We start from the raw sequence: 27,941 nt of genomic DNA, 5'->3' as shown, positions 1-27,941 counted from the left end.
GTGTATTCCAAGCGGAAGTTGCTGCGATTAAGGAGGCGGTGAAAAAAATGCTATCCAATGTTGTTACAGTTAGGGAATTCAACATCTATTCTGATAGCCATGCGACTATCAAGGCCTTGAGTTCAACTACAGTGAGATCGAGGGTGGTCTGGGAGTGCCTGGCCTCACTTGCGATTACATTGAACTATTTTATAATTATATATATATATAATCTGGATCCCGGGCCATAGTGATATACCGGGTAACTGTCAAGCGGATATCTTAGCCCGCATCGGTACAACTGAACCGGATGAAGATGGCTCTAGGGATCTCGGAAAGTGAATGGCAGGACTTCTGCAGAAGTATTTGGGTCCACTAAGGCTCACCTTTCAATGGTCATTGGCGTTTTGACAGGGCACTGAACCATAGGTAACCACGTGGTACGTCTACAACATCCATCCCAGCGGTTCAGGGGGTTAGAATATACCCGCGGTAGGTATGCCTGTCGTAAGAGGCGACTAAAATACCGGATTGGCCTGAAGGTTTAATGTGGCCATATAAATCGTTCCCGAGATGGTCGGGCCAGCACCTTAACGATGCTGTGTTACCGGAGCGTACCGGATCTGTAAACGGCAAAGGACCATCACATCGATCACTCCCTAAACCTTCGGGGAGCAACCGTATCGCTACAACAACAACAACAACAACAACGTGGTACGTCTCAATATACTGGAAACTCCATCCTGCTGCAGCTGTATCGGTATCATTCGGAACTTTATCATTGCTACCCAACGATTCTCTAAGTAGCTATATCTACGTCACCGTTATTTTATTTTATTGTATGTGATATCACAACGGACCTTCATGTTGTCCAAGGGAGCTTCCCCTATCAGGGTAGCTATCACCAAACCTAACCTAACGTATCGATAACATTTATAATAATTAATCAATAGCATATCGGTAAAATTTCTATAACGAATCGATAATTTTTTTATAACATAACATATCGCTAAAAAATTTATAATTTTTCAGCTAATAAATCAATAACTTTTTGAGAGCATACCAATAGTTTTCCCATAGGAAATCGATAGATTTTCGATATCGAATCTATATTTTTTAGATATCAAACCGACAGCTTTTCTTTAAAAAGCTGATAACTTTTTGATAACATGATGTTTGGAAAACTTGTCGATCAATAATCTACGTTTTTATAATAATAAAGCATTTCTATAAAAAATTGATAATTATTTAATGGCAAAACTTTTCGATAAAAAACTGACACATTTTAAATTTAAAATCGATAAAACTCAAAAAACTCTTTGATAAGAAATCGATAAATTTTCTGAAGAAAGCGAAAACTCTTCAATGACCTGTCAAGAACAATAAAATAATAAAATGTAAATCTTAATATATAAAAAACACGTGCCACTATGTTTGAGGCCAATGGACTCCTAAACTACTGAACCAATTTTGAATTTGTTTTGCACCCCGTGTGCAGTTTGATCTAACTTGAAATATAGGATAGGTGACTGGGTGGCTAGGGTCTCGAGATATAGGACAAAAAGTGGAGCCGGGTACCCGTAAAATGTGTTTGTAGAATATGGATACCAAATGAAACCTGTTGTTGGGTGCTTTAGTACAGGGTAATTTTCATACCCCTGGGTGACTCGGGTATTGGGATATAGGCCAAAACGTGGACCTGGATACCCCTAGAATGTGTGTATAGAATATGGATATCAAATGAAAGCTGTTGGTGAGTGCTTTAGTAGAGGGTAATTTTCATACCCCTGGGTGACTATGGTCTCGGAATGAGTGCTTTAGTACAGAATAATACATTATCCAGAGACGGACTGGGACTGGGGGACTTGGACTGGGACTAAGACTCGGAGTGGGACTGGGACTGGGACTGGAATAAAATACATACCACCCTCTGGGGCAGGCAACAAGGGATGCAGAAGAATGGGAAGAAATTGAGGGAAGAGAAAAGAGAGAAGGAAAAGGAGATTGAGAAAGGTATAGAATGAGACGAAGATGGTGATAGATGAAGCGAAAAAGACGGAGGGAGAAGTGAATAAAAGGATTAGGAAAATGTGAAGAGGGGGAGGGCAGAGTCAGACGGAAAAATCTTATTAAAATGTATGCAGATAGGCCAAATTTAGGGCAGGGCAACGTCTGCCGGGTCTTCTAGTCTTATCTATATATTATTTCTAATTGCTGTTTTTATGTACATGTCCCTTTTTCGCTCTTATTTGGAATCCAAATCTATAAATAAAGTTTTGGTTGTAAAGACGAAGATTCGTGCTATTAGCAAGCTTTGGGAATTATTAGCCGTAGTGCTTTTGTTTAGCAATATTTTATTAAAATAATTTGTTAAAAATAAACGATTGTGAGGACACAATGTGAGATATGTTTGGTGAAGTGTGAATATTTGACTAGAACTAACTGCATTACCGGCAGTTGCTAACATTCGCCAGATGGCAGCACAAACGCATATAAGTCTATAAATGTTTGATTCATAGAACAGCTGATTTCTGTTGATATTTGATATGAGACTTTTATATTTGTTGCGCAAGATGCTCACGGGTCCGGCTCGTGTAAAATTAATGTAAAACCGAAAATAAGGCCAAATAAAAGTTGGAACTGGGTAGGATTGGAAACATGCCCTTTTCAACTTCCCAATATATGTTGGACTGTGCTTTTGATAATACATCGATAAATAATCGATAGCTTTTCGATAATAAACCGATAACTCATCATTGATAACACGCCGTCCGGCTTTAGTTCCGGATTTGGTTATAGTTTGGCTTTAACTTCTAACCTCCCCTCGCCTCTATCCACCTTTTCTTTTTTCCTTTCCTTTTCCTACGCTTAAATTATAGATTTCCCCTTGCCGGGAGCAAAGGTGTTTGAAGATTGAAGAAATATATATTTTGCGCATTTTTTGTTAAAACTTTAGCAAAAGTTTGTGAATATCCAATTCTTTCAAGTCAGCCGACAACACGAATTCCCAATTAGAAGATAGGCTACTTGAGTTACAGTTTAACACTTGTAACCCTAGAGACATTGCATTACAAAACATGACATCTTATTATCGTTCGTTGCCACCACAATGCTATCTATGATCTCTATTAATTCGATATTGGTTCTTTGATGGCTACACGAAACCTTTCATGGTGAATGCAAAGAAAACTTTTTTGTATTTGCATTCATTGCAAAGTTTTATCGTTCCATTGTTTTCGGTTGTAATTTATCTGCGTGAATAATGCGTCTAGCTAAAGAGCAGGGTTTCCCTGCCGTCATAGATCTATTTATACAAACGAACAAATAAAATGTATTATGCATAAACAAAGGGCAACAAACAAGCGCAAATATCTACATAAGCTCGTATATAAATAAATATACGACTTTTTTAAAAACACTACAATGACATTAAAACTTTTGTTAAAAAATGTCGCCGTGTCATCAGAGGCATGCGAGTCAAAAGTAAAATTTCAGCGTAACTCTGACGACACCATAACAAACGCGCTGACTGTTTGCTGGTGTGACTGATACGAGAGCATTTCGGCACAGCTGTTATGACGAAAAAGTTACATTGTTGTTTTTATCTCATACAATTGCTTGTTAGCTTTTACATAACAGCATTATATCAAATGTTGCGCTTAAATTTCAAAGACTTTAGTCCGCTGGCGCTAAACCTTTGTGAACGCAAACTGAAGTAAACGCAATCACTCAAACGCAACGCATGAATGTAATGGCTTTTTTATGAACACTTTTTCTTGCACTTTTGTGAATTTAAGTAATACAATAGGTAATTTTGTTCCAAAAAATGTAATGAAAATAAAAATTCGTAAAATGTTTTTTGTAATTTTACAAATGAAAGCGGGCGTAATACATAAGCAAATCAAATTTACAGCGTCAACAACAACAACATCAGCATCAAAAATGCATTGAAAATAATGAATATACAAAATTTATAAAATGAGAAAAACAATTAAATGTGAAATGTAAGTAAAAATCTTGCTTGAATACTTTCACTACAATAAAAGAAGAAAAATAAAAACGATAAAAGCAAAAGCACTTAAATGTTATAAAGAAAGGAAAATGAGTGTTAAGGGTCTCGTAATTTCTGAATTGAAATGCACACCCAATGCACGTAAATGTACAAAGCGGCTGCTAAGTCAAATGTCGGCTTACACCCACTCTCTTAGGGCAATTACCTGCTAACCTGAACACAATTGCACATGTAATATGTATGTATGTGTATATGTAGATGCACGTATATGTATTAACACCAACACATCGTCCAAAAATTTTGTGCAATATTTGCTTTCCTAATTAAAACAAACAAAAGTAAAGTCAAATCGCACCAGAAAGCGAAAGCAAAACTCTATAATACGAAAGACGCGGCATAACAAAAGACTGAAGTAACAAACTCGTTTCCGGCGTCCTTCGCTCAAGGCCGTACAATAGTTATGCACACACACACACACACACACACACGTGCATGCTTGCAGCTGCTGTGTACGTGTTTACTTTGGTGAGTGCATTTGATCGGCATCTGCAAAATTTCCAAGATCAGTGAAGGGGCCATGGCTGTGTAATGAAATTGTGAAACTTGTGAAATGTGAGATATGTTTGGTGAATTGGAATTCGTAGATATGTATGTACATTTTCGTTTCAACAAGAAAAAAATTTTTATGGCTTTAAATAAAAAGTTTTTTGTTTAATAATTTAAAAAATGTGACATCAGGACGGACAAGGCTACAGCTGTTTCGATTATACTTTGTAAATCTCTTCAAGGCCTTTTCTCCCGGGAGTGGGATTTGAACCCGCACTCCTACGATGGTTGAAGTGTTACAAACGCATTCAGCCACGTCATGTCTAAGTTGTTGTAAACCTAATCCCAATTGCCTTCTTTTGGATATTTTCTTTATGCACACTACATACTTCGTATAGCGTTGGTAAGGCGGTTTCAAAGAAACTGGTATTTTTTCATTTTGTTCTATTTGGCGGCCACCGTGCTGTGATGGTTGCGTGCTCCCCCTACCACACCGTATGCCCTGGGTTCACACCCGGGCAAAGCAACATCAACAATTTTAGAAATAAGATTTTCAATTAGAAGACAATTTTTCTAAGCGGGGTCGCCCCTTGGAAGTGTCTGGCAAGCGCTCCAAGTGTATTTCTGCCATGAAAAGCTCTCAGTGAAAACTCGTCTGCCTTGCTGATGCCGTTCGGAGTCGGCATAAAACATGTAGGTCCCGTCCGGCCAATTTGTAGGGCAAATCAAGAGGAGCACGGCGCAAATTGGAAGAGAAGCTCGGCCTTAGATCTTTTCGGAGGTTATCACGCCTTACATTTTTTTTATTCTATTTAAAGGACTACCATCATAGGAGTGCGGGTTCAAATCCCACTACCGAGAAAAGGCTTTGAAGAGATTTACAAGGTATAATCGAAACAGCTGCCTTGTCCCTCCGGATTTCACGTTGTTTAAATTTTTCCCAAATTATTAAATAAACTATAAATTAGAAATTGCTTCAAATAAATGTTTACATAAATTTAAAGCAATAAGGGCAATCCCCGCTTAACTCATACAAAAAGTTTTTTGATCGAATTATTGTGAACTTTCAAGATCTTTATTTTTCTGAACGAATTAAATATAAACAAACATTTTAGCAATTTCAGATCAAATGAAATTTATTTCCATTTAAAAAAATTTTTTAAATTTTTGTTCGAATTTCAGAAACAAATTTAATAAAAGTTGTTTCTTAAAATATAGAAAATGTAAGCTAGTTGAAGAAGTTTGATAATAATTGCTATTGTTATTATTATGTTTATTGCTGTAGGTTCAAAGAGTCTAAAAGGTTATCGGGCGGTTTTCAATTCAACAGGTATACCATCAATCCCCTTAGGAAAAGAACGCCTGGCAGCCCAGGCTATTATTTTCACCCCTCAAGTCCCGAATAAAACGGAGCCAGGTGTGAAAAGATACAAGGCTCTTGAATTTAGACCAACTTTAATGGTAGTACCATTCATGCTCTCTTACAAAGTAAATTAGAAGCTTAATATATAACATAGGGTTTGGACCGCTTATACTGTCTTTCTTTCTTTTATAGAAGGAAATTGCGAATGCTGACGGCTCTGTTGCTGATTTTGCATTAGCAGTAAATAAAAAAACACTTCCCGAAGATTTTTGCGAGTACTGTCGACGTTGATATAGTTTCTTGCCGGATATAGATTCGGTTTTTCCGGAAATGCATCTCCCACTCGGCTGCCAAATAAGATACTATTTACCACTTTAACTGCATGAGAATTTAATATTTACTCTAATCGCCAAGCGACTGACCAAGTACTAAGCTTCGCCATGCTGATTTGGAAAGTTGACAGTAATTGCCTCACTTTCGTGATTGTATAGAACTTCTTTGTGGTACAATAAATAAAGATTTAGATCGAAACCCTTATAGATGGGGTCAGATTTTTCCACTGGGATAGTTCGAAGAAACTTCTCGTATTTTCCAAGAGGATGCGGTTATTTTATAAAAAATATCCTGGTTTACATATTTTTTTACATACATTTTCTTTTCTGCTTTACAAATAAATAGTGAATTAATTTTAAATGCTCCTCCTCCATGTAGGGCCAACGCGTTTTATTTAATCTATTCATTTAAACATTTCTAAGGTGCCCGTATAAGCCTTACCACGTTCAATTATTATCGGACCCTTAGTAATTTTACATAAAATTTTTGGTCTTTCATTTACGAAGAAAAGGCTAAAACAACTGAATTTCCTTCATCCACACGTGATTTTCAACTATGCTAGATTTTGGTACACAAATATCATCAGAGATTCAAGTACATTTCAGCCAAGATAGTTTTTATGAAAAAATTCTGGGAAATTGCAAAGCTAATTCTCAGATTTTCGTATTTTCGAACTGGCAGCCGAAAAGGCAATATTCCACTGAATCGTCGATATTCGAGCAACTTTTTTTTACATCGCAATCTACATATGTATGTGCATACAATTTTTATTTCACGACTTAGTTAAGGTCCAATGTATGAAGAAGTCAAGAAAACTGCATTTCGAATAATGCAAATAAAAAAGATAGATTAAAATGAATAAAAGTTGACGATTTCACTATTCACATATTGGTCTTGCAACTTGACTACAAACTTCAGTGATTAACACTGATTGTTCCGCAATTTATTTTAGTTTCTTAATAAAACAGCAATAACAAAGAAACCGCGTGAAATGCGCAAATTGTATGTATGCAGTTTTAAAACAGCAACAAAAATTAGGTTTTATATAAATGTTGCAAGAAACCAAGTGATTTGATGCACAAAAATCAACCTTCAAGCACTGAGCGTCTGCTAGTGTACTAATACACATATAATTACTTTTGCATTCGAAACGGTATTGCAAATTAATACAAAAAAGTTAAGTAAATAACGGCACAAAATTTACGTAAAGCAAAATCGTTTGTACATTGAACTCAAGTGATTTTTGATCACAATTTCAAAAGCACGAAACAAATAAAAAACAAAATTTCTTAATCACGAAAACAGTAATTGGTGTCATGCCATTGGCATATTTATACGAATAAAGAAATACATATGGGTATGTGTGTGTGCAGATATGCTCTCTTATACGAATTAAAATGTAAATGCTAATGAGTAAAATAACAAAAATACGCCTGTGTGCATACAAAATTCCCACTAAATTATTTATATGTTTGTATTAACGTATTTATGTGTGGTCACTGCTGTCAAACCCTCTTTGAAGCAATAATTCGATGTTACGGCACTAACTAAGTATTGGATGAGGGAAGTGATATAAAACGTTTTTTTTTTTTTTTGACATATAACGGGTTTTTTCGAATATCACAGTCACAGTGTAACATTATAAAAAAATATTTCTCAACTAATTCAGATATCTCGGAAACCTATCAATAAACATAAAATGAAACATAACGTCAATGCGCTAGAAGTTGACAAATTTTCTCTCCCTTTTTTAGTCCACTGCAAAATTACATTCCATCTCAAGTTTTTTTTATACTCAGTTGAGCAGAGCTCACAGAGTATATTAAGTTTGATTGGATAACGGTTGGTTGTACATATATAAAGGAATCGAGATAGATATAGACTTCCATATATCAAAATAATCAGGATCGAAAAAAAATTTAATTGAGCCATGTCCGTCTGTCCGTCCGTCCGTCCGTCCGTTAACACGATAACTTGAGTAAATTTTGAGGCATCTTGATGAAATTTGGTATGTAGGTTCCTCAGCACTCATCTCAGATTGCTATTAAAAATGAACGATATCGGACTATAACCACGCCCACTTTTTCGATATCGAAAATTTCGAAAAACCGAAAAAGTGCGATAATTCATTACAAAAGACCGATAAAGCGACGAAACTTGGTATAGGAGTTGAACTTATGACGCAAAATAGAAAATTAGTAAAATTTTGGGCAATGGGCGTGGCACCGCCCACTTTTAAAAGAAGGTAATTTAAAAATTTTGCAAACTGTAATTTGGCAGTCGTTGAAGATATCATGATGAAATTTGACAGGAACGTTACTCCTATTACTATATGTACGCTTAATAAAAATTAGCAAAATCGGAGAAGGACCACGCCCACTTTAAAAAAAAAATTTTTATTTAAAGTAAAATTTTAACAAAAAATTTAATATCTTTACAGCATATAAGTAAATAATGTCAACATTCAACTCCAGTAATGATATGGTGCAATAAAATACAAAAATAAAAGAAAATTTCATCGTGGCTCCGCCCTATTTCATTTAATTTGTCCAGGATACTTTTAATGCCATAAATCGAACAAAAATTTACCAATCCTTTTGAAATTTGGTAGGGGCATAGATTTTATGACGCTAACTGTTTTCTGTGAAAATTGGTTGAAGCAACGCCCAGTTTTTATACACAGTCGTCCGTCTGTCCTTCCGCATGGCCGTTAACACGATAACTTGAGCAAAAATCGACATATCTTTAATGAACTTATTTCACGTGCTTACTTGAACTCACTTTATCTTGGTATGAAAAATGAACGAAATCCGACTATGACCACGCCCACTTTTTCGATATCGAAAATTACGAAAAATGAAAAAATGCCATAATTCTATACCAAATACGAAAAAAGGGATGAAACATGGTAATTGGATTGGTTAATTGACGCAAAATATAACTATAGAAAAAAACTTTGTAAAATGGGTGTGACACCTACCACATTAAATAGAAGAAAATTAAAAAGTTCTGCAGGGCGAAATCAAAAACCCTTAAAATCTTGGCAGGTATTAAATATATAAATAAATTAGCGGTATCCAACAGATGATGTTCTGAGTCACCCTGGTCCACATTTATGGCGATATCTCGAAAAGGCGAACACCTATAGAACGAAGGCCCACTCCCTTTTAAAAATACTCATTAACACCTTTCATTTGATACCCATATCGTACAAACAAAGTCTAGAGTCACCCCTGGTCCACCTTTATTGCGATACCTCGAAAAGGCGTCCACGTATAGAACTAAGGCCCACTCCCTTTTAAAATACTCATTAACACCTTTCTTTTGATACCCATATCGTACAAACATATTCTAGAGACACCCCTGGTCCAACTTTATGGCGATATTTTGAAACGGCGTTCACCTATAGAACTATGGCCCACTCCCTCATAAAATACTCTTTAATGCCTTTTATTTGATACACATTCCAGGGTTTCCCTCGGTTCATTTTCCTACATGGTTATTTTCCCTTATGTTGTCACCATAGCTCTCAACTGAGTATGTAATGTTCGGTTACACCCGAACTTAACCTTCCTTACTTGTTTTGTTCTAATCTGAATATTTCAGTCAATCTTTACGTTCATTTCTTGTGTAAAATTTAAATTGGTGTCTTCGTTTTTAAGCTACCCTTTGGACAAGGCATTATGAATTCATATTTAATTTTTTAATTTTTTTAAATTATTGATATTTATTTAAAATCAAAGCTATCTTTACAATTTGCATATATTTTTATAACTGTATACATATTTAGGCATGATACAAAAAAGAAGGTAGTTCCACTCAAATTTTTTGGACGTATTTGGGGATTTTTGAAGTTTCATAATGTTTGTTGCTTTGGCAGAAGCGTTGCCATACCGTTACTGTTTAAGGCGAAATTGTGGGTTTTCGGGATGGAAATTTCCTTTATGATGAAAACGAATGGTCATCTGTAAAACACAGTAAAACATGCAATTTTTTTGAAAAATATTGGATAATAACTCAAACATTGGTTAACGACTCATATTTTTATGGCAGCTTGACGCTTAGACAGAAAAAAATATACGAAAAATCCTGTTGTTCTAGCATGGCCCTATTATCATGCCCCTACAGTGATTATTTCTCAAGGCATGTTGAGAAAAAGTGTACCTCCAAAGTCTGCACATCTATGTCAATGCTAAAAGGGCACAGAATGTGTATAGGCGGGGCTGCCCCAAGGTAACCCATGGTTCGACGGGGCAAAAACACTCTCATAACTAGGGGCTAACCTGGAGAGCTACAGGGTAATGTTCTCCCTAAAAAATGGTTTAAAATTCCCTCCTAAAGCACAACGCTTGAATTATACAATAAATGCAAAAATAAACAAGTAAGAACGGGACTGTCTTCGGCTGTGCCTTTCATGAATGAGGCTGAACAATAATCTTATCCCGTTCGTAATCTCCGAATAAACGGATGTATAAGATAAGAAATATATAGTGAACAGATCTACATACCTAAAAATTTTTTTAGATAAATATAAAATAAACAAGTAAGGAAGGTTAAGTTCGGGTGTAACCGACATTACATACTCAGTTGGGAGCTATGGTGATAACACAAGGGAAAATAACCATGTAGGAAAATGAACCAAGGAAACCCTGGAATGTGTTTGTATGACATGTGTATCAAATGAAAGGCATTAAAGAGTATTTTATGAGGGAGTGGGCCATAGTTCTATAGTTGGACGCCATTTAGGGATATAGACATAAAGGTGGATCAGGTTGACTCTAGAATGCGTTTGTATGATATGGGTATCGAACGAATGGTGTTAATGAGTATTTTAAAAGGGAGTGGGCCTTAGTTCTATAGGTGGATGCCGTTTCGAAATATAGCCAAAAAGGTGGACCAGTGGTGACTCTAGAATGCGTTTGTACGATATGGGTATCAAATGAAAGGTGTTAATGAGTATTCTAAAAGGAAGTAATCCTTAGTTCCATAGGTGGACGCCGTTTCGAGATATCGCCATAAAGGTGGACCAGTGGTGACCCTAGAATTTGTTTGTACAATATGGGCATCGAACGAATTGTGTTAATGAGTATTTTAAAAGGGAGTGGGCCTTAGTTCTATAGGTGGATGCCGTTTCGAAATATCGCCATAAAGGTGGACCAGGGGTGACTCTAGAATGTTTTTGTACGATATGGGTATCAAATTAAAGGTATTAATGAGGGTTTTAAAAGGGAGTGGTGGTTGTTTTATAGGTGGTCGCCTTTTCGAGATATGGCCATAAAGGTGGGCCAGGGGTGACTCTAGAATGCGTTTGTACGATATGGGTATCAAATGAAAGGTGTTAATGAGTACTTTAAAAGGGCGTGGTCCTTAGTTCTATAGGTGGCCGCCTTTTCGAGATATCGCCATAAAGGTGGAGCAGGTGTGACTCTAGAATTTGTTTGTACGATATGGGTATCAAATGAAAGGTGTTAATGAGTATTTTAAAAGGGCGTGGTCCTTAGTTCTATAGGTGGACGCCTTTTCACGATATCGCCTTAAAGGTGGACCCGTGGTGAATCTAGAATTTGTTTGTACAATATGGGCATCGAACGAATTGTGTTAATGAGTATTTTAAAAGGGAGTGGGCCTTAGTTCTATAGGTGGATGCCGTTTCGAAATATTGCCATAAAGGTGGACCAGTGGTGACTCTAGAATGTGTTTGTACGATATGGGTATCAAATTAAAGGTATTAATGAGGGCTTTAAAAGGGAGTGTTGGTTGTTTTATAGGTGGTCGCCTTTTCGAGATATGGCCATAAAGGTGGGCCAGTTGTGACTCTAGAATGCGTTAGTACGATATGGGTATCAAATGAAAGGTGTTAATGAGTATTTTAAAAAGGAGTGGTGGTTGTTTTATAGGTGGACGTCGTTTCGAGATATCGCCACAAAGGTGGACCAGTGGTGACCCTAGAATTTGTTTGTACAATATGGGCATCGAACGAATGGTGTTAATGAGTATTTTAAAAGGGAGTGGGCCTTAGTTCTGTAGGTGGATGCCGTTTCGAAATATCGCCATAAAGGTGGACCAGTGGTGACTCTAGAACGTGATTGTACGATATGGGTATCAAATTAAAGGTATTAATGGGGGGTTTAAAAGGGAGTGGTGGTTGTTTTATAGGTGGTCGCCTTTTCGAGATATCGCCATAAAGGTGGGCCAGGGGTGACTCTAGAATGCGTTTGTACGATATGGGTATCAAAATAAAGGTGCTAATGAGTATTTTAAAAGGGAGTAATCCTTAGTTCCATAGGTGGACGCCGTTTCGAGATATCGCCATAAAGGTGGACCAGGGGTGACCCTAGAATTTGTTTGTACAATATGGGTATCAAAAGAAAGGTGTTAATGAGTATTTTAAAAGTGAGTAATCCTTAGTTCCATAGGTGGACGCCCTTTCGAGATATCGCCACAAAGGTGGACTAGTGGTGACCCTAGAATTTGTTTGTACGATATGGGTATCAAATGAAAGGTGTTAATGAGTACTTTAAAAAGGAGTGGTGGTTGTTTTATAGGTGGACGCCGTTTCGAGATATCGCCACAAAGGTGGACCAGTGGTGACCCTAGAATTTGTTTGTACAATATGGGCATCAAACGAAAGGTGTTAATGAGTATTTTAAAAGGGAGTGGGCCTTAGTTCTTTAGGTGGACGCCTTTTCGAGGTATCGCCATAAAGCTGGACCAGGGTGACCCTAGAATTTGTTTGTACAATATGGGTATCAAAAGAAAGGTGTTAATGAGTATTTTAAAAGGGAATAATCCCTAGTTCCATAGGTGGACGCCGTTTCGAGATATCGCCATAAAGGTGGGCCAGGGGTGACTCTAGAATTCGTTTGTGCAATATGGATATCAAACGAAAGGAGTTAATGACTATTTTAAAAGGGAGTGGGCCTTAGTTCTATAGGTGGACGCCTTTTCGAGGTATCGCAATAAAGGTGAACCAGGGGTGACTCTAGACTTTGTTTGTACGATATGGGTATCAAATGAAAGGTGCTAATGAGTATTTTTAAAAAGGAGTGGGCGTTCGTTCTATAGGTGTTCGCCTTTTCGAGATATCGCCATAAAGGTGGACCAGGGGTGACTTTAGAATATGTTTGTACGATATGGGTATCAAATGAAAGGTATTAATGAGTGTATTAAAAGGGCGTGGAGCTTAGTTCTGTAGGTGGACGCCTTTTCGTGATATCGCCATAAAGGTGGACCAGGGGTGACTCTAGAATGAGTTTGTACGATATGGGTATCAAATTAAAGGTATTAATGAGAGTTTCAAAAGGGTGTGGTGTGAAGGCGTTTTCCAGATATCGACCAAAATGTGGACCAGGGTGACCCAGAACATCATCTGTTGGATACTGCTAATTTATTTATATATGTAATACCTGCCAAGATTTTAAGGGTTTTTTATTTCGCCCTGCAGAACTTTTTCATTTTCTTCTACTTAATATGGTAGGTGTCACAACCATTTTATAAAGTTTTTTCTAAAGTTATATTTTGCGTCAATAAACCAATCCAATTACCATGTTTCATCCCTTTTTCGTATTTGGTATAAAATTATGGCATTTTTTTCATTTTTCGTAATTTTCGATATCGAAAAAGTGGGCGTGGTCATAGTCGGATTTCGTTAATTTTTCATACCAAGATAAAGTGAGTTCTAGTAAGCACGTGAACTAAGTTCATTAAAGATATGTCGATTTTTGCTCAAGTTATCGGGTTAACGGCCATGCGGAAGAACAGACGGACGACTGTGTATAAAAACTTTGCGTGGCATCAACCGATTTCGCCCATTTTCACAGAAAACAGTTAAAGTCATAAAATCTATTCCCCTACCAAATTTCAAAAGGATTGGTTAATTTTTGTTCAACTTATGGCGTTAAAAGTATCCTAGACAAATTAAATGAAAAAGGGCGGAGCCACGCCCATTTTGAAATTTTCTTTTATTTTTGTATTTTGTCGCACCATATCATTAGTGGAGTTGATCAACGACTGCCAAATTACAATTTGCAAAACTTTAAAGTACCTTCTTGTAAAAGTGGGCGGTTTCACGCCCATTGTCCAAAATCTTACCAATTTTCTATTTTGCGTCATAACATCAACCCATCTACCAAGTTTCATCACTTTATCCGCCTTTGGCAATGAATTATCGCATTTTTCGGTTTTCGAAATTTTCGGTATCGAAAAAGTGGGCGTGGTTATAGTCCGATATCGTTCATTTTAAATAGCGATCTGAGAAGAGTGCTCCGGAATCTACATACAAAATTTCATCAAGATACGTCAAAATTTACTCAAGTTATCGTGTTAACGGACGGACGGACGGACATGGCTCCATCAAATTTTTTTTCGATCCTGATGATTTTGATATATGGAAGTCTATATCTATCTCGATTCCTTTATACCTGTACAACCAACCGTTATCCAGTCAAACTTAATATACTCTGTGAGCTCTGCTCAACTGAGTATAAAAAGAGGTAGGTACTTTGTTGGAGGATGCAAAGCTTCACGTTTTTTGTGGTCTGCATGTAAAAACTATGACTACGAATCACGTATTTCAAAAATATATGACGTAAACGTACCTATTTGATGAAATTTGATGAATTTTGAAGCCTCTAGCCGAAAAAAGGGGCAAAAATGACAGTTTATATGGGGTATATAATATATATACCACCGATCTCTATGATTTTTTCAGACAACACAATAATACGTAAGCATTCGGTGAAATTTGAAGCTTCTAGCTGTTAAAATGGGGCTAAAATTGCGAAAAGTTTCTTATCTGAACAATCGGTTGTGGGGATATATACTATATATATGACCGATCTCATCAATTTTTTCAGGCAACAATATGTGCAATATACGAAAGTATATGGTGAAGTTTGAAGCTTCAATCTGTTAAATTGAGTAAGATATTGCAAAAATCCTCTTTTTCTGAAAAACCGGTTGTATGGAGGATATATGCTATAGTGGTCCGATCTGGCCGGTTCCGATAAATGTCTAATTGGACACCAAAATACACCCGCTCATCAAATTTTATCAAGATATCTCAAAAATTTAGAAACTAGTTTGCATACAAACAGACAGACGGACATGGCTAAATCAACTCAGCTCTTCAACCTGATTATTTCGGTATACTTAATGGTGGGTCCATCTATTTTACTTTAAGGACTTACAATTTTGGGTTTCGCGACGAAATTAATATGCCATTTCATTTTCATGAAAGGTATAAAAATACGGACCTGTAGCTAACTTATCAAGAAATTGCGGTGTCTGTTTATAAGGACCCCCTTTGAGCGACCAATTGAAAAACGTGTATGTTTTTTCAAAATGTTCTGGGCAAACGTACGGGCTATATTCCGTTGCTTTGCATACTTCGATCAATATTTCTTCCACCAAAACAATTTTCGGTAGCCCGAAAAGCTTATTAAAAACCTTATTTTCTATGCTGATATTTCGTATTAAAATATTTCCACGGCATGGGGCACATTGTTTTTCTTTTTAAACGGTTTTATTTAGCTTGAGTTGACAGGCAGGCTGCATGCACGGCCGTTCTGAACGAATTTTGTAATTGAATTTTAAGTAACTTACCGATAAGCTACAAGCTTGAAACTTGGAATATAGTTCAAACCCGATGACAATGCAATAATAAGAAAAAAATCGCCGCTAGTTGGCGCAAGGATCGAGATATTCGCAAAATTCGCATTTATGGTCCGATTTGGCTCATATCTGGAACACATAATACATGCAAAAATAAAAACCGACTTATGAAAAAAAATCGCCGCTAGGTGGCGCATGGATCGAGATACTCACAAAAATTGTATTTGTGGTCCGATTTGGCTCATGCTTGGAACACATAATACATACAAGAATAGAAAGCGACCTATCAAAAAAATCGCCGCTAGGTGGCGTAAGGATCGAGATATTCACAAAAATCGTATTTGTGGCCCGATTTGATTTCGTCTATATTTGGAACACATAATACATACATGAATAGGAAGCGACCTATGATGCCCGATTTGGGTCATATTTGGATTAAATATTGCATACAGTCCGGTAGAAGTGACATCAAAATATTTTGGAGTTGGAGGAGGGACAAGCATACATGGTGCAGAGTCGAGTAAAGTCTTTGGAAGGATTATGTATTTTGGACTTAGGTTGTAACAAAATTGTCAGGAAAGAGTCCTTGTAATAATGAGTCACTAAATGAACTAAATAGAATGAGAAAAAATAGGCAATTAAATAAAGACTAAAAACTTGAAAATAAAATAATTAAAAAAAAATTTTAATTTAAACGGTTTTATTGAAAACAATACTTACATGAAGTAATAATAATACGAAAAGCTAGAAAATAATTAGGTAGGTCCTAGGTACTAGTCATCACACCCCTTATCAATATAGGGCGTGGATCAAACAATTAAAGAAAAGCATTGGACGCGTCATATTTCTATTGATAGTCATAAGTAAAACCAACTGAACCTTAATCAGGTTATGCTACGCCACACATTTTTAGAAATTTCAAACGCCCAACGCTTTTGTTTAATTGTCTGATCCACTCCCTAGATTTATGAGGAGTGTGATGACTAGTACCTAGGACCTACCTAATTATTTTCTAGCTTTTCGTATTATTATTACTTCATGTAAGTATTGTTTTCTATAAAACCGTTTAACTAAAAAAAATTTTTTTAATTATTTTATTTATTTATAATAACGATGAAAGTAATTTAGTCGTATTCGTTAATATGAAATCCATCAAAATTAGAAAAATTCGTAACATTTTTCATTCTGGTAGCTTGTTTTTGGTGAAATTGTCATTGTCCCCGCAAAGGTCAAGTGGCTAACGTCACACTAAATGGAACTACCTCCATTTTTTGCATCATATATTTTATAAAGTATTTTATTTGCCCACTCTCCTCTTTTTATTATTTTATTATTAGAAAAGGTTTTTATTTTATAAAGTAGACAATGACCATTACATTACCACCCCTCCAAAAGAAGGAACACAAAAATCATGCTTTGAAGTTTACAGCTTTCTTCTTGTATTCTGAAAATATATAAGCTGGTTTTAGCCTATCAATTGATATATTTACATTGTTATCATTTTTCTTGACCAAAAATGTCTTCCGTAAGCGCTTAACACAGGAAAAAGACCTTCATGCGGAGGCTCCAGACTTTTCTTCGTTCTATCTGTACGAATAAAGGTGTGTGAGCACGACTTTAAATCAGTTGGAATATACGAAGTGATTGTAGGAGGTTTTATGATTTTATTTTATAAAGTAAGTAATGTCCGTTACATCATACAAGTGAAACATTTTTCTATTCCTCCACTGCCATAACTACCTGTCAAATAATTTTTGGCAGGGAGAACGGCTGTCGCGAATGACCAGAGAATGGAAGAAAGGTTTGTTTTTTGCTCGCGGTTAATAATTTAGAGTGCCTTGAATTGCCCATTCATGTTTCACACGAGCTTGTCCTTTATATGAGTTTACAAAAATTGAGACTACAAATTAATATTGATTTTTAAAATCTAGCTAATAAAGAAAATATGAGCATCCAGTTAAGCAAACATTTTGAAATATGTGAGTAGCACAATATAACAGTCGTCTACAAAAATATATGAAAAACACTATTGAGCAATTGTTTTAAGTAATCGAATAGCAACACACAGGTGAACCAGGCTGTTTACTATTGTGGACGTTTTTTTTTCCAAACATTCCGAACTTGTATGAATTCACAATGCTAGTTGTCTGCTCAGCATTTCATTTAACTTCAGAGTAGGGGTTATGACAAAATTTTCGCTGATTACAACAGGAACCAGACGACTTACCATTTCGTACAGTCAGTGTAGTACAAACGGCGACAGTATCTAGCTGTATCTTATTAATTAAGCAAAAGCTCTAAGCCGTGCACTAACTTTTCATGTCAGTTTTTTGTTTATTCAAGCACAGCTGGCATTATTCGAATATATTTTTATTTAGATTCGAGTGAAAATATATGTATCTTAAAAAAACAATTTAAAATAAATTATTCATGAATGAATTATTTCTGACAAAATTTTTGATAGATAATTCAATTTTTAATAATTTTTAGATTGAAAATTTTTTGCAAAAACTTAAGGTTTACGCATTTGAGTGGGAAACAAAGAAGTTATTTTGCATGCTTGCTAAAAGAAAACAAGAGTATCTTTTTGTATTTATTTATTATTCGAAAAACAAACAAAATAATTTATTCGGTAAACGTTATTTAGTTAAAATAATGATTATTACGAATCGCCTAGTTATTTCTATTCGATTAGTGACAGATTCGACTTTTCGAATAGTGTTTCTGTAAATTGTTTATACGTTTTGCGATTCCTAAAAACGTTGTAGTATTACTCTTTCATATTTTGCATTTTGCTTCTTTTGCATCCTCGGAACTATTAAAAAAATAAAAAATTAATTTGGTTAGTTTAGAAATAAGTTTTTACGACAAAAAATATAATTTGTTCTTTGAAATTTTATTTTTAAGAAAAAAAATATTTATGAAGCTTTCACTATTCGAATAAGGATAGTTAATCGAAGTCTAATACCAGCTTATCCTTGTCCAATCAATGCAAAAGTTGCTGCTTGACGATTATATTAGATTAATTAGACTACATATTCGATTAATAGGAAAATCGAGTGTTAACAAGAGCCCTACTATGAATGTATAGAGAAGATTTCGTTCTCCCAATTGAAAGCAGACATACAATGTGGAGCATGCAGTTTTCGACAGCGAGAAAATTTAAATGATTTGATGTGTCCTTGGAGTAAGAAGGAAAGGGACGGCGGGAAAAATAATACAAAGAATGCCAAACGGCTAAAGAAAGAGCAGAATATGAAGTAGGAAAAGCGGAAGTGGTATAAACATCAATAGGAGGAGAAAATGCGGCAGAGGAAAGAAACTAGGCAAAAGCAGAAAAAGTAGCTGTTTTTTTTTAAAAATGTCAGAAAGAAGAAAAGCGCTGGAAATTAAGGGTGTAGAGAAGAAAAGGCAAGGCAAAACACTCGAAGATGTAGAAAAGTAGCCATCGAGTGCGTTGATCATTATCTCCAATCAATTGTAAAATCGAGGATCGCTAAATCCTTGTAAATTCAACTTACTTTAGTTTAAAGCCTGAGAACTTAATACAGAATTTATAATAATAAAACCTAAAGTTTTGATTTTTAATTAAACACGTTAAATGGTTTATTCGTAAGTAGTACCCTGCCCATCGTCTCAGACAAGACGTAACTCGTGCTTGAGATATTAAAATACTCGAAAGTGGTACTCCATTCGTAAACTAGTTATAAAACAGGTATCAGAAATGCGAACTCAGTACATTCACCTTTTGTTGTTCAAACAAAATGGACAAAGTCAGGAAAAAAAAATTTGCTAAGTTTAGTTACATCGAGAGGATTTGGTATGATAAATCGTTCATTAGATCTTTTATTTAACGAATGGTGCTTCATCTCCCTTCTATTTTCCCAATTTAATTTTTTGATTGATGATCCAACGAGAGTTGTTTATTTCACTGCGGTGATATTTTCCAATGAATTTTTCAGCTTTGATTTGAGAAGCTAGGTATATAATTAGCCTTGTGGGTGGAACGTTGTCTCAAATAACTGGACGAGGTTTCAAACTAAAGAGCTCTAGCCTCTACGAAATTCTTAATTTAATCCCCAAGTGAATATGAACATCTTCTCTCTCACCTTAAATTTCTGTTCTGTTGTTGCTCAAATTGTTCCCAAGGCTGATTTTTCAAAATATTTATAATTTACTTTAAGCGCCAAAAAGCTAGCATTCAAGCGTATGTAGATGAAAGAAGCTTCTTAGATCTGTTGAGTATTTTCTTACAAAAAATTTTTCAGTCACATATACTCAATTTGTTTTACATCGACTGAATATTGTTATAACGGAAATCATATCAGAACCATGATTCAATTACTAGAGATTTGTTCTCCAATGGTGACAGAGCTAAGGAGAACGGGGAATAATTAAATATCCTTCAGCAAAATTGTAGTAGAAAAGTACCTTAGTAGTGATTAGTAGTATATTAGTAGTGATAATAAATTTGTGAATGCCAGCATGTTTTGGCGGAAATAATTCACTTTATAATTAATATTTCGTGAGTTGATAAAGATTTTTGTTGGTTTGGTCACTCTTTCACAATTTTTTTGAAGAATGCCGTACGTTAGAATTTTATTCAAAAATACACTATTTCAAAATTTGTTTCAAAGGCTCTTTACGTGAGCATAAGTTCAATGCATTTTGACATAAGAGGGAGTAAATGAAAATCATTCTGGGATAAGGCGTTCTTTAATCTAATTCAAATATAGGGCGTTTTTGTAATAAATCCTGAAATGGGAAATTTTTGTGACAGGCAGCCTTCATGGGGTGATACTCTACTCAGCAGCCGCAATGAACTGACAATAAAAAAATAAAAGAAAATGGCTTATTTTCTTAGAACTTTATATTTCGGCCTTGACTTTGACAGAAGAGTTAAGATTTTGTGAGGTCCTGCAATACAGGTAGTATACACCTTTTTATCCTGAAATTTCGGAATGTTTTTTTCCGTTTAGTATTCATGGAAGTGTTCTGGATAAACCGTTCAAAGATTAAATATACCCTTGCGAAATCTGTAAAATTAATTATGACTCGAAAATGGAAAAGATGTTAGGAAACTTACCCATGAGATAGATGCTGGCGCTCGAATGTTCGAAAAGAGAAGAATGAGTCAAGACCGCGAAAAAGTCCGCGGCACCTGCCGATAGCTAACTTTCGTCGAGTTTATCCTCTTCGAAGTTAGCGCTCGGCTGGTGTTAGCCGTCACCGGTATGAATAATAAAATAACTAATGCACGCGTTAGGGTAGTCCGAAATATTTGGGCTGGTGGCCTAAGCACCATTATTAACTAATGACATTTTTACGTGAATCGATTTACTAGTCGAGTTTTTGACGTTAAATGATGAATTTTGTATTAGTTTAGGTTTCGTGTGTTCACAGGTTTATGAAAGTGCACGATTCCTTGGTGTCTGTAACTTTCATAAAATTACCTATATTCAGCCACACTAATAGATCATGGCATAGTTAATAAATTCACCATAAAATTTAAAAAATTGTTCTAAGGAATTATGCAGTTCAGTACTAATCGAATATTTGTAAACTGATTGCTTCCTATTTCTGTTACTAATATTTTTCGAAAAATCGCGAAGAAACAACACAGTTTATGGATGCGAATTAATTTGGCAGCGAGAAAACCTCTTGTGATTGAATCATGTATCAGAACAGTTTTCATTCAAATTCTAAAATTTTCAAGCCACTCTGATTCATTCATTTATATATGAAACTAGCAGACCCGGCAGACGTTGTTCTGCCATAAATTTGGTCTATCTACAGACAATTTAATAAGCTTTTTCCGTCGAACTCTGCCCTCCCCCTTCTTCGATTTTTCCTAATCTTTGTATTCACTCCTCCCTCCGTATTTTTCGCTTCATCTATCTCAATTTTCGTCTCATTCTATGTCTTTCTCAGTCTCCTTCACTTTCTCTCTTTTCTCTTCACTCAAGTTTTTCTCATTCTTCTTCATCTCTTATTGCCAGTCCCAGAGGGTGGTATGTATTTTGCTCCAGTTCCATTCCGACTCTCAGTCCCAGTCCCTCTCCGAGTCTCAGTCCCAGTCCCAGTCCTAGCCTAATCCGAGTCCCAGTCCGTCTCTGGTCTACTTCCCTGAAAAAAGCATCGTAAATACTAACACAGGCAAATTTATATACCAAATTTCAGGCAAATCGAATAGGACGTATGTAAATAGGTATGTGGGTATCATTAATTCATGATTTTTTTTCGGCTTCGCATGCATATTTATCAGTTCTATCAGGTTGATGCTAGTCGCAATTGAATATCACAATGAAAATTACTTTAAAGCTCTCAGCAACAGCTTTCATTTGATATACATAATACACACATATTCTAGGGGTATCCGGGTCCATATTTTGGCCTATATCTCGAGACCTTAGTCACCCAGCGGTGTAAAATTTACTCTGTACTAAAGCATACATCAACAGTTTCAATTTGGTACACATAATGTAGAAACACATTCTGGGTGTATCCGGGTCCATGTTTTGGACCATATCTCGATACCCTAGTCACCCAGCGGTGTAAAGCTTACTCTGTACTAAAGCATACATCAACAGCTTCAATTTGATACCCATAGTGTAAAAACACATTCTAGGTGTATCCGGGTCCATGCTTTGGCCTCTAGTCACCCAGCGGTATAAAATTTACTCTGTACTAAAGCACATATCAGCAGCTTCAATTTGATACCCGTAATGTAAAAATACATCCTAGTTTTACCCTGATCCACGTTTTGGCCTATATCTCGAGACCCTAGTCACCAATAGGTATGAAAACTACCCTGTACTAAAGCACTCATCAACAGCTTCAATTTGATGCCCATAATGTAAAAACACTATCTAGGCGTTCACGGGCCCACGTTTTGGCCTATATCTCGAGACTCTAGTCACCCAGCGGTATGAAAACTAGACGCTGACCGATTCTCGCACCTACTCAATATGCTCAAATAATTTCCTGAGAATCGGTCAAGCCATTTCGGAGGAGTACGAAAGCGAACATTGTGACACGAGAATTTTATATATAAGAATATTCATTTGCCGTTTTGAATAGATTCATGCAGATGTCTGTTATGTACATATGTATGTCTTTTCTCTATATGTTACATATCTGTTACATATATATTTGTTCCGGACGACCATTAGTACTGGGAGGAATTAAAAAATCGGCAAAAATAAAAATGTTAACCAATCAGATAGTCACATGCATGTCAATTAAATAGTCAAAACATTTTCTCTGGAAAGTATAAAATATCAGAGAGAGTATCATCACTTTAGGCTTTTTCTTAACTGCACCTATCCGTGAAGAAAGATATCATAGAACACAAGTAGTGCTAATTGGAAGCCATTACTGACGGGCGTTTTAGAATTTTCTTCTTTTAATAAAAGCTTTACGATGCCCATTATTTTAAATGAAACTCAAAACCTGTCATGTAGCGCTAATTAAAAAGAAAAAGTATGTGGAAAAGAGCGAACTATTCTCTTCTAGTGTCATATAAAAAAAAGAAATATATACAAATAAAAACATTTATTTGTCTTATTTTAATAGCTCCTATACACTGTGCTCACAAAAATGAATTTACGATACACACATACACATACATGCATACATATTTCAAAGCAATGCGGTAGCAAAGTAACGTGTTGTGGTAATTGTTTAACTATATTTTTCTTATCGCCTTTCACACATTGCATGCAAATCACAAATCAAACATATTGCACACCAACAACGAAACGACTAATAATATTACAAACAATAAGTACTATGAACATTCATACACACACGAATTGATTATGCAAGTATATGTAAGTGTTTAATATGCAATCAAATTTGTTTATTTGTATTTGTTTGTATAGATGTTACGATGTGCTTTAACCTAATTTCAAATTGCTTTGCGGTGTCTTCCTTTTTGTTAGTGTTTACCTTCGTAAATTAGTATGCGTTTTAAATGTTTAGTGTGCACTCTGCAAGGCATTAGATAACGAAAATCGCGCAATAATGCCATATAAATGATTGTAATAATAATGAATGAAAAAATAAGTGTGAAGGTTTTACTGCAGAGCTTTTGTGTGAATATTCGAAGTTTTTGCAAAAGGTAGCAGAATTGATTGTGAAAAATCTAACAAAAGACTTAAGCGACGAACTTCTTTTATGAGGGTCTCGTTTTATTTCTTTATTATGAGAAAACGGTTGAAATGAAAAAAAAAAAATATTTGCGCAAATACTATGCTAGACACTCTTAATGGTTTGCGAGTTTTGAAGAAGTATTACGTCTGCGAGTAATTCTTGTTTTCTTTTGGTGAAATAAAGTCTTAACTAAGGTATTTATTGTTTGTTTTTATACTCAGTTGAGCAGAGCTCACAGAGTATATTAAGTTTGATTGGATAACGGTTGGTTGTACAGGTATAAAGGAATCGAGATAGATATTGACTTCCATATATCAAAATCATCAGGATCGAAAAAAAATTTGATTGAGCCATGTCCGTCCGTCCGTCCGTTAACACGATAACTTGAGTAAATTTTGACGTATCTTGATGAAATTTTGTATGTACGTTTCGAAGCACTCATCTCAGATCGCTATTTAAAATGAACGATATCGGACTATAACCACGCCCACTTTTTCGATATCGAAAATTTGGAAAAACCGAAAAAGTGCGATAATTCATTACCAAAGACAGCTAAAGCGATGAAACTTGGTAGGTGAGTTGAACTTATGGCGCAGAATATAAAATTAGTAAAAGTTTGGACAATGGGCGTGGCACCGCCCACTTTTAAAAGAAGGTAATTTAAAAATTTTGCAAACTGTAATTTGGCAGTCGTTGAAGATATCATGATGAAATTTGACAGGAACGTTACTCCTATTACTATATGTATGCTTAATAAAAATTAGCAAAATCGGAGAAGGACCACGCCCACTTTAAAAAAAAATTTTTATTTAAAGTAAAATTTTAACAAAAAATTTAATATCTTTACAGCATATAAGTAAATAATGTCAACATTCAACTCCAGTAATGATATGGTGCAATAAAATACAAAAATAAAAGAAAATTTCAGCGTGGCTCCGCCCTATTTCACTTAATTTGTCCAGGATACTTTTAATGCCATAAATCGAACAAAAATTTACCAATCCTTTTGAAATTTGGTAGGGGCATAGATTTTATGACGCTAACTGTTTTCTGTGAAAATTGGTTGAAGCAACGCCCAGTTTTTATACACAGTAGATCGTCTGCCTTTCCGCTCGGCCGTTAACACGATAACTTGAGCAAAAATCGACATTTCTTTACTGAACTTAGTTCACGTGCTTACTTGAACTCACTTTATCTTGGTATAAAAAATGTACGAAATCCGACTAGGACCACGCCCACTTTTTCGATATCGAAAATTACGAAAAATGAAAAAATGCCATAATTCTATACCAAATATGAAAAAAGGGATGAAACATGGTAATTGGATTAGTGCATTGGCGCAAAATATAACTTTAGAAAAAAACTTTGTAAAATGGGTGTGACACCTACCATATTAAGTAGCAGAAAATGAAAAAGTTCTGCAGGGCGAAATAAAAAACCATTGAACTCTTGGCAGGTATTACATATATAAATAAATTAGCGGTATCCAACAGATGATGTTCTGGGTTACCCTGCTCCACATTTTGGTCGATATCTGGAAAACGCCTTCACATACACGACTACCACCACTCCCTTTTAAAACTCTCATTAATATCTTTAATTTGATACCCATATTGTTCAAACAAATTCTAGGGTCACCCCTGGTCCACCTTTATGGCGATATCTCGAAACGGACGCCGTATGGAACTTAAGATTACTCCCTTTTAAAATACTCATTAACACCTTTCATTTGATACCCATATCGTGTAACAAATTCTAGAGTCAACCCTGATCCACCTTTATGGCGATATCCCTAAATGGCGTCCACCTATAGAACTATGGCCCACTCCCTCATAAAATACTCTTTAATGCCTTTCATTTGATACACATGTCATACAAACAAATTCCAGGGTTTCCCTCGGTTCATTTTCCTACATGGTTATTTTCCCTTATGTTGTCACCATAGCTCTCAACTGAGTATGTGATGTTCGGTTACACCCGAACTTAACCTTCCTTTCTTGTTTTTCATCATGAACTAGTGAAGGCACATGATAGGTGTACTAACAAGACACTGTCCTCTAGCGTCACATGCTTATGCACGTAGCAGAAGAAAACGGCTGAGCACGTTCTGTGTTGGTGTCCTGCGTTCGCGACGAGGTCAAAGGTTCAGCTAAAAGCTGCTGCAGAATTGCCAAATCACGAAACAGCAATCAATCAAGATTCCAGAAATATTCTAGTATTTTCCAAGAGGACGGTTTTATTTTTCAACATAAGCCCTGGTATCTAATTGCGGTTTTTCCTTTTGGCCGTCGAACAAATTCTGGTGATACATTCAGTGAATGAGCGGTCTTTATTGACCGGCCAGTTCAACCTTACCTCATCTTCCTCAAGAACTAAATAAATTATGTAATACTTGTTACAAAACTCTCAAGATTAAAAATTGTACAATAAATGAAAGTGCTGCATGATTTGACGGGCTCCAATACTTGGATGCATACTTTTGATTTCGTGTTTGGTCAAAGGCCTCCAAAATAGGTATGCGTTGAAATCTAGGGAATTAGGCCACTCCGACATAATCGGTTTAAGGGCTAGCCGGAGGAGATCTCATGGGCAGCGTCTGTACACCTATAGGTGCGGCTGTAAGCGGGCGTCCGTTTTGGAGCAAGCGCCTCGCTATATAAACGTGCAAGTAATATTTTCACCCCTCTGAGCGGGTTGTTTGCTGGGCTTGGGACCCGCCACGTAAGATCATACTCCAATGAAATATTAGAACAAGCCTCTGATAAATACACTCTCTATTGATGACAACCATGGCAAGCGTTTGAAGGACAATGAAGTGAGGGCATGCACCTCGAACGTCCGCTCTCTGAATGGAATTGATGCAGCTTCCCGGCTGGTTGATGTCCTCGCCAGAGCAAAATCTGACATCACCGCCATCCAAGAAATGCGTTGAACGAAGCAAGGAAGAAAGAAGATAAACAATTGTGACAACTATTGGAGTGGCCATACGAATAAGCGCAGTTTCGGCGTCGGATTCGTGGTGGGAGAGAGACTTTGTCGCAAAGTGCTGGCGTTCACGCCTGTGGGCGAGCGTCTCGCCGCTATCCGAATAAAAGCAAACTTTTTTAATATATCATTCATCTGCGCCCATGCGTCGACAGAGGAAAAAGACGATGAGGTGAAAGACACTTTTTACGAACAATTAGAACGCACATACGAGCGCTGCCCCCGCCATGATATAAAAGCCGTGCTTGGCGACTTTAACGCCAGGGTGGGCAAAGAAGGTGTTTTTGGCCCTAAAGTCGGAAAGTTGAGCCTACACAATGAAAATTCTCCTAACGGACTGAGGCTGATTGACTTTGTCGGTGCTCGAAACATGGTCATATCCAGCACGAAGTTCATGCATAAAAAGATACATCAACCTACATGGCTGTCTCCTGATCAAGAGACTCGCAATCAGATCGATCACGTTGTGATAGACGGACGGCATGCCTCCAGTGTTTTAGATGTGTGCACGATCCGAGGATCTAACATCGACTCGGGCCATTATCTCATTGCAGCCAATATACGCACCCGCCTCAACGCGGCTAAAACCAAGGAACAAAAAACACAAGGAAAGCTAGACGTCGGGAAACTTCAATCATAACAGACTGTCAATAATTTCGCAACTCGACTTTCACACCTGCCCTCTGAGAGCACAACTTATTCTGAAGGAATACAGGAGCAGTGGGAGCATATCATCAAAGCACTTTGTACTGCCGCCGAGGTAAAAATTGGTTACCGGTGGCCACGAAAAAACAACTGGTACGATGAAGAATGCTGCGTTGCAACCGAAAGAAAAGACGCTGCCTACAGGGCTACGTTAAAAGCGAGCTACAATAGGAGTGTGTGAACGTTATCGTGAGTTGAAAAGGGAAGCGAGACGCCTTTTCAGGAAGAAAAAAGTAAAAGCAGAAAGGCGTG

The 27,941-nt window shown here is 36.3% G+C and overlaps 2 protein-coding genes across 7 annotated transcripts in view; one reads left to right on the top strand and one right to left on the bottom strand.

Moving 5' to 3' along the window:
• LOC137244755 (uncharacterized) overlaps positions 1–27,941 on the bottom strand; it is an 88,887-nt gene that overhangs the window by 39,404 nt on the left and 21,542 nt on the right. The gene's annotated exons all lie outside the window — the stretch shown is intronic.
• LOC137246064 (craniofacial development protein 2-like) lies at positions 48–27,624 on the top strand. The gene is made up of 3 exons (XM_067777164.1): positions 48–131; positions 26,749–26,885; positions 26,979–27,624. The coding sequence occupies exons 1-3, from the start codon at positions 48–50 to the stop codon at positions 27,622–27,624; spliced, it is 867 nt and encodes a 288-aa protein (XP_067633265.1).

This window comes from Eurosta solidaginis, chromosome 3 (assembly GCF_040869045.1).
Source record: "Eurosta solidaginis isolate ZX-2024a chromosome 3, ASM4086904v1, whole genome shotgun sequence".
Taxonomy (NCBI): Eukaryota; Metazoa; Arthropoda; class Insecta; order Diptera; family Tephritidae; genus Eurosta; species Eurosta solidaginis.
This window is presented reverse-complemented; position numbering and strand designations above follow the sequence as displayed.

What these genes read in the sequence shown, in the direction of transcription:
- LOC137246064 (XM_067777164.1), top strand. Translation starts at nt 48, where the DNA reads ATGCTATCCAATGTTGTTACAGTTAGGGAATTCAACATCTATTCTGAT. An exon ending in AGGCCTTGAGTTCAACTACA is followed by an intron (nt 132 to 26,748) that starts GTGAGATCGAGG and finishes ATGAAATATTAG; the next exon opens with AACAAGCCTCTGATAAATAC. An exon ending in TCCCGGCTGGTTGATGTCCT is followed by an intron (nt 26,886 to 26,978) that starts CGCCAGAGCAAA and finishes CAACTATTGGAG; the next exon opens with TGGCCATACGAATAAGCGCA.